General features: G+C 48.5%; 1 protein-coding gene across 1 annotated transcript in view; it reads left to right on the forward strand.

Moving 5' to 3' along the window:
- Window positions 1-7,780, forward strand: part of Golm1 (golgi membrane protein 1) — a 77,231-nt gene that overhangs the window by 36,001 nt on the left and 33,450 nt on the right. The window contains exon 4 of the mRNA XM_008833105.3: window positions 6,774-6,828. Within this exon, the coding sequence (XP_008831327.1) occupies window positions 6,774-6,828 (55 nt within the window). The remainder of the gene's footprint in view (window positions 1-6,773; window positions 6,829-7,780) is intronic.

Raw genomic sequence — 7,780 nt, forward strand, 5'->3', positions numbered from 1 at the left:
AGTGCATTAATCTCTGAGTATAGTAATAAGTCATTAGGAGTCAGTTTAATACTAAATAGTAAAAAAACTAGTAGGATCTCCACTATATCCTGTGACAGGGACCACTACATAGTCCTGACTGGCCTTGAACTCATTGTGTGTAGACCAGACTGGTCTGAAACTCACAAAGATCTGTCTGCCTCTGCCTCCTGAGTACTGGAATTATAGGCATGGGCTACCAAACCCTGCTTAAAACAGGTTTTTAAGGGATCTGAGAAGAAGCAGAGCCTCTGATTTTAATTTTTGACAAAGGCCTGTGACCATTGTCTCTTAAGGTTGTCAGAGTGGTTGAATTCATTCTTTTATATTGCTGTTGGAAGGATGATTTCTAATTTGGGGTCTGGTTATCTACCTAGATCTTGGGTTGAGGAACAGGTTATTTACTTTCTATCCTAGTTGGTTTCTCCATTGCTGTGGCAAAAACTCTGACCACTACCAACTTGGGGAGGAAAGGGTTTATTCAGCTTACAACTCCCAGGTCACAATTCATCAGGGAGCCCAGGGTAGGAACTCAGGGCAGGAACCTGGAGGCAGGAGCTGGAGCACGGGCCATGGAGGAATGCTGCTTACTGGCTTGCTCCCCTGGCCCCTGCTCAGCTTGCTCTCTTATCCAACACAGGCCCACCTGCCCAGGGGTGGCACCACCCACAGTGGGCTGGGCCCTCCCACATCACTCAACAATCAAGAAAATACCCCACAGACATGGCCACAGTCCAGTGCAATGGAGGCAATTCCCCAATTGAGGCTCCCTCAACCCAGGTGTGTTAAGTTGACACTAAAGCTATCCAGCACACTGCCTGAAATGCTTCGTAGAAGAGGCTAGGGACCCTGCATGACTGAGTAGCACTCTGTCAGGACAAATGCAGATCTTCCTGCCACTGCGCTGTTTGCTTCCCAAACCCTAGTCAGAAGTAGCATCTTTTCCAGCATTTGTGTCTGAGGCATGCTTGTTGGGTCCTCATGGCTGAGCATCTTCCTTGACATTTATACTTCCCATGTTCTTGTGAAGCCTGTTAATTAGTCTACAATGGCACAAAGAAAATCCATAGAGTAGTGTTTTGTTTGTGATAGAAATAGATTTCCTGAAGGGAATGAGAATGAAGGGACTAAAAGAGAAAGTTTGCTCAGTAGAGTAAGTCGGAGGCCTGTTCATTGCTTTGCGTGGAAAAGGAGCCAGGCTTAAAGATGAGGCAGCTGGTAGAACATGCACTTAGCATTTGCAGAGCATGGGATTGACCCTAGCAGCATAAAAACAGACAGACAATGGGAAGGTGGAGGGAGGGTGGGACCTCTGGCTTGTGGATCTGCCTTTGTCGCTCCCTTTATCGTTCCCTCCCTGCCATGTTGCCCAGGCTGGCCTTCAAACCTGAGGTCCTCCAACCTCCAGTTCCCAAGTGCTGAAATTTCAGGTATGCCCGTAAATGTAATAAGAAATTTTAAGATAATAAAAGTAGTTAAAATGTGGGCTGGCAGGTGGCTTAGTGGTAGACCTCTTGTCTATCATGTGCAAACTGTGTGTGTGTGTGTGTGTGTGTGTGTGAGGGTAAGAAGACAGCTTTTAGAAGCTGGCTCTCCTTCTACCAGGGATTGACCAGGCTGCCAGGCTTTACATGATGAGTCATATTATTGGCCCTTAACTATTTGTAAATGTATAGTTCAGGGGCATTCAATACTTCAATTCAGTTCATATTCTTGGGTCACCATCCCACAATCTCATTTATCTCCCCAGAATGAACTCCATACTTATTAAGCAATAGCACCTCAGCTTCCTCTTCTCCATCTCCTGGAGACTATCATTTTGCTTCCTGTCTATGGCTGCCTCTTCTGGGTACCTACTGTAAGTGGAGTCATCCTTAGGTGTTGGGCCTGTGTCACTTCACATAATGTTCTGTCCTCTCCCTCCCTGCCATGTTGCCCAGGCTGGCCTTCAAACTTGAGGTCCTCCAACCTCCAATTCCCAAGTGCTGAAATTTCAGGTATGCCCCATAAAGTCAGATGGCATGATGTTTTCAACATGTTCAGGCTCCTACATTGGTTCATTTTCATACCCACATTGACACACACTCTCTCCTGCATTCCTGCCATTTGCTAGAGCTTTAGTAGCCCAAGTTGCAAATTGGGGTGCTTTTTCAATTCCCAGAAGAAGATTCTTGGTGTTCAAAACACAGGCTCAACTTTCCCTGAACACTGCTTCTATGGGTCAGCATGGTGGGCCCTCTGCTCCCTCTCTGTGTGTGAGCACGGTGGGCCCTCTGCTCCCTCTCTGTGTGTGAGCACAGTGGGCCCTCTGCTCCCTCTCTGGGCACGCTGGGCCCTCTGCTCCCTCTCTGTGTGTGGGCACAGTAGGCCCCTCTGCTCCCTCTCAGTGTGGGCACACTGGGTCCTCTGCTCCCTCTCTGTGTGTTGGCACTGTAGGCTGCTCTGCTAGATTATGTATTGTCATGTCCATGCCAGTGCCTCTCTCTCCATTATTTTAGGGTTTCAGTTTCTCTCTCTTTTCCTTCCATTCCTTTTCTCTGTACACATGCTAGGCAGTGCTCAACCCCTGAGCCTGAGCCACGTCCCTTTTTTTTTTTTTTTTAAATGATACAGATGTTTATAATCAAAGTTAGAATATTCACTAGCCTTCCCCTGGTCTCTATTATTACAACAGTTTTCAAGACTCACCATTTTGTGAGTCACCGATTGTCTAAATGCACTTTTTAAAAAAATTTGGGTTTGAGTCCAGCTGGGTCACGTGCCCCTGTGGGTCTTGAAGGCTTCGTGGTTTGGACAGTTTCTCTGGGCATCACTGATCATGCTTGGGTCATCTTCCCAGATGCACCTGGAAAGGCACCAGCCCAGGGAAGCTCTGAACCAGGTCCCAGGGATGCAGCGGGTCAGTAGCTTGATGGCAATTGCTCGGATGTAGCTCAGGAGAAGTGTCTCTGCTTGATGCTGCTGCACCCTAGAAGCATCTCTGGAATTTGGGGTGAGACAAAGTGTTTAAAGGGCATCACATAGAGCTCCCCCTCTTTCCTCTCTAGGTCTTAACCAAAGTTTGTGGCCCAGCCCTTGGGGATAGCTGGGGACCCTTGAGGGCCAGCACCAGTGTACTGGACTTCTGGCCTGTCCAGGCTCGTCCTCTCATTTTTGACTCATGTTTTCTGACTTCTCTCCTCTATGCTTCTCCAGTGCAAGACCTCATGGGTTCCAACACTGTGCAGGTGGGGCATTGGATTGCTGGCAGGTCTAGGGGCTGAGCTCTGGGCCCTACAGACCAAGGTCATGACCTTGACCCCACAGAAGCCATGCTGTACCCACTGGTGGCCTCTGTAGCTAGAAAAATGCCTGGCCCTTCTCCTAGAAATACAAGGTCTTAGGTCTCCTGGTGATGGCCATGTCCTGACCATCTGGTGCCCCTCTACCCAATGAGGCTAGCTGAGTCTGTCCGGCCTTAAAATAAGATGTTCACTCTTGGGTGGCCACTCCTGTGTCCAGCTTCTCAGGGACAGATGTAGGGAGGGGTATTTATCCCAGGGCCTATATAGCCGGGGTGTGTTTAAAATAAAACAATATAATACAGGTTCAGTAGAAAAGAAGCTGAGATGACATATCCTCTAGAAGAACATCATGGCCACAGACAGCCATGGTGGACCCTGAAGGGAAAGAAACCTCGGATCTAAAGAAACAAAGGAAATTTCTTGTTCTTACAGGTTTGGGAGCAGCAAGTGCTCTTCACCACTAAGCCATCTCTCCAGCCCCTCCTTTATATGTTAATCTTGATATTTCAGTCTCTGGTCCTTACTGTAACATGACCTGCGTTCCTCCCTGGGACTTGTATAAGGCTAGCTCACAAGAGTGGAATTCTGCCTTCCACCGAACTCTCTTTGGTATGTGTCGCATATTTCAGTAACGACCTTATAAAACATACATCAGCATGCATAATCCTAGAGGTTTTGCCAGTATATGTGGGAAAATTATAAGAAAATTGAGGCCTGGAGAGATGCTGAACCACATCCTTAATATCCACTTTCTGTTGAGAGTTTTTTGTTGCCTTCTGCCCAGTGCTCAGCCTGGAAATGGGGATGTAGACTGCTTGTTGCTACAGCTCCAGGTGCTTACTCACGTCTCTTGCACTGTGCTTTTCCAGTGGCCTGCCTCCCCCACTCAATACACTGTGGGATTCCTGAGTGGGGTGTTGTCAGAAGGCAGCTGTGCTTTTCCAGTGGCCTGCTTCCCCCACTCAATACACTGTGGGATTCCTGAGTGGGGTGTTGTCAGAAGGCAGCTGTGCTTTTCCAGTGGCCTGCTTCCCCCACTCAATACACTGTGGGATTCCTGAGTGGGGTGTTGTCAGAAGGCAGCTGTGCTTTTCCAGTGGCCTGCCTCCCCCACCCCTCACAGGCCTTACCAGAGTTCAGCTGAAGAGCAGCGTTCAGCTTCTTGTTGTTTGCAACAGTGGATGTATAGAGGTGAAGGAATGCTGTGGTCACAAAGGCCAGAGGTTTTCATTTTAAGGAGCATGTGAAGGAGGGATTACAGACAGAACTGGCTCCAGCCTAATCACTGGCATCCTTCTATATGGACAAGCAGTGAGGAATTTACTTTTATATGGACGAGCAGTGAATAGAAGAGTAGTTTGACTACAGATGTGGAAAAAGAGGTAATCCCTTCCCTGCTTGCTATATGGCTTTAACAAATGTTATTTTTACTTTATGTGTATGAGTGTATTGCCTATATATATGTAAGTGCAGCTGTGTCATGCAATGCCTGTGGAGGTCAGAAGAGGGCATCAGATCCCTGGCACTGGAGTTATAGACAGTTGTTAGCTGCCATGTGAGTGCTGGGAACTAATCCAGGTGTTTTGCAAGAGCAACCAGAGCTCTTAACCATGGAGCCAACTCTCTAGCTCCAGATTTTTTTTTTAGACAGAGTCTCCTGTAGCTCCTGAACTCCATCTGGACTGGAACTCACTATGTAGACCAGGCTGACCTCATTTCATAGAGATCCACCTGCCTCTGCCTCCCAAGTGATAGGATTAAAGACATGCGCCACCATGCCTAACACTTGTGTGTTTTTACTGAGTAGCTCTTGCCAGTGTGAAGTACTCTGATATTTGATCTTTGGTTCCCCTGTGTATTGGCTACTTTTCTCTTGCTGTGATAAAATGCCATGACCAAGTCAGCTTATAGAAGGAAAAGTTTATTTTGGTTTATGTTTCCAGAAGGACAACATCCATCATGGCAGGGGAGGCATGCCAGCAGCACACAGTCAGAGCAGAAAGCTGAGTCCTCACAGCCTCAGGCAGACACAGGAAGCAGAGAGAGTGAAACTGGAAGTGGGCCATGGCTATGAACTCTCAAAGCCCACCCCCAGTGATGTGCTTCCTCCAGCAAGGTCACACCTCCTGAAACTCCCCAAACAGCACCACCAACTGGGGCCAAGTATTAAATACTTGGGCCCATATGGGACATTTTCATTCAAACCACCACGCCTCATCTCAGGTTCTTTTTGTTTTTAGCATTGGATGCTGTATTTATTTATTCAGGGTTCTCTACAGAGACTGAACCACTAGACTTGAGAGAGGACTTATCGATGAAATTGGTTCATGGGATTATGGTGGCGGAGAAGTCCCGGGCCAGGCTGCCTGTGGGCTGGAGACCCGAGGGTACTGGATCCTCAGAGCCTGATTTGGTCCATGTTTGAAAGACTGGGACCCAGGGAAGCTGGTGCTGTGGTTCTTAGCTGCTAGTAGAAGCCCTAGAGTCCCAAGTGCTGGAGCTCTCCTGTCACAGCTGTGCCTCAGAAGGAACATACCCTACATCTAGAGGGGGGGGGAAGGAGGGAGGGAGGGGGAGAGAGAGAGAGAGAGAGAGAGAGAGAGAGAGAAATCATTTTCAGTCCTGTTCCAGTGTCCCTGGCACCCAGCAGATTGGATGGTGCTCACAGACATGGAGGAGAGATCTTGTCCTCTCAGCACACAGACTCCATGCCAGTTTCCTGTAGAAACTCACCAACAACCAGAAAAAATACATTAGCATCTCTTCAGGGGTTCCTCAGTCCTGTCAGGCTGACTCCTAAAAGGAAGCATGACAGGTACAGCCTGTGGTTTGCAAGGCAGCTACTAAGATCTTGCTCTCTAGAACGTGCCTGGTATGGTGGCATTTGTCTGTCTCTTTATAAGCTGTTCTGATTTTGAGTCACTTAAGGAAGCTGTGCCTCAGTGCCAGTCCCGTGCAGTGAGATAATGACCTGGCCAGCTCCTGCAGCTCTGTGAAGGGTAAATGAGCAGATGGATGTGAGGTGTAGACCGGAGTGTCTGCCCTAAACCACTCCACAGTGCATTTGACTGGCGGACAGATTGTCACTCAACACACTTTTCCTTTGTTTGTATGTTGTTATTATTGGGTTGCATTAGTCTTTCCTTTCCTCTGCTATCATTCTCTACTTGGTGTAACTCACTGTGTGCCCAGAGGTCTGTGATAGGGTTTGCTGCTATGTGAGTGCTGGTCAGGGAGAGGAAGAAGCCAGGCCAGGCAGGGAACTGGAATGGAGGACCAGATCTGATTATCCTCTCCTGGTGGTAGGAAAGCAGATGCCTCAACTGGCTGGTTCCTTTTCACCCCTACTGGATGGATAGCGCAGGCCAGCAGAACATGGCTTCCCACCCGTGGGGCTGGGGTATGCGCCTTTCTCTTCTCAAGGGAAGGTGCTAAATGTGGCATTTAATCTGGCCTTTGTCTTCCCTGCAGGCGGTTTTAGTGAATAATATCACTACCAGTGAGCGACTCATCAGAGATCTGCAAGGTAAGCTCCTCTCACTAGTCCAGCAGCTGCCTCTCCCCACATTCCAAGGGCCTCTGGTGGCTCTGTCAAAGTATTATTGTCCTCTTAGGAGGTGTGCTGGATAGCTTTAGTGTCAACTTGACACACCTGGGTTGAGGGAGCCTCAGTTGGGGAATTTGCTCTATTGGACTGGCCTGTGGCCATATCTGAGGGGTATCTTCTTGATGAGTGATGTGGGAGGGCCCAGCCCACTGTGGGTGGTGCCACCCCTGGGCAGGTGGGCCTGTGTTGCATAAGAAAGAAGGCTGAGCAGGGGCCAAGGGAGCAAGCCAGTAAGCAGAGTTCCTGCATGGCCTATGCTCCAGATCTTGCTTCCAGGTTCCTGCCCTGAGTTCCTACCTTGGGCTCCCTGGTGAGCTGTGACCTGGGAGTTGTAAGCTGCATAAACCCTTTCCTCCCCAAGTTGGTATTGGTCAGAGTGTTTTATTTTGTCACAGCAATGAAGAAACAAACCAGGACAGAAATTGGTACCAGGAGTGGGGTATTGCTGTGAGAGTACCTGACTTTGGTGTTTTGGGGGGCACTGTGGAAGTGTTTGGAACTTTGGGCTGGAAAAGCCATTGCATGCCCAGAGTTTGTTGCAGTGAACTTTGGGCTGGAAAAGCCATTGCGTGCCCAGAGTTTGTTGCAGTGGAGCTTGGAACAGTTATGCTGGAAGAGTTGTAGACAATGGAGGCCTGGCTTGTGAAGCTTCAAAGGGAAGCAGAGACTATCAGGGCTGTTCATGTGATATTTTGGATTGAGAATCTGTGGGTTCTTGTTAGCTGGGGCTGAAGAATCAGCTGTGATTAAGAAGAGACCAGAACCTGAAGCAAAACCTTTGCTTTACTAGGACAATTGATGCTGGTTAGCTGGGGCTGAAAAATCAGCTGTAAGTAATGGCAGCACCATCATGGTGAAATCTTCTGGGAGA

The sequence above is a fragment of the Nannospalax galili genome, unplaced genomic scaffold, assembly GCF_000622305.1.
Source record: "Nannospalax galili isolate Female #2095 unplaced genomic scaffold, S.galili_v1.0 scaffold1096, whole genome shotgun sequence".
In the NCBI taxonomy this organism is placed as follows: Eukaryota; Metazoa; Chordata; class Mammalia; order Rodentia; family Spalacidae; genus Nannospalax; species Nannospalax galili.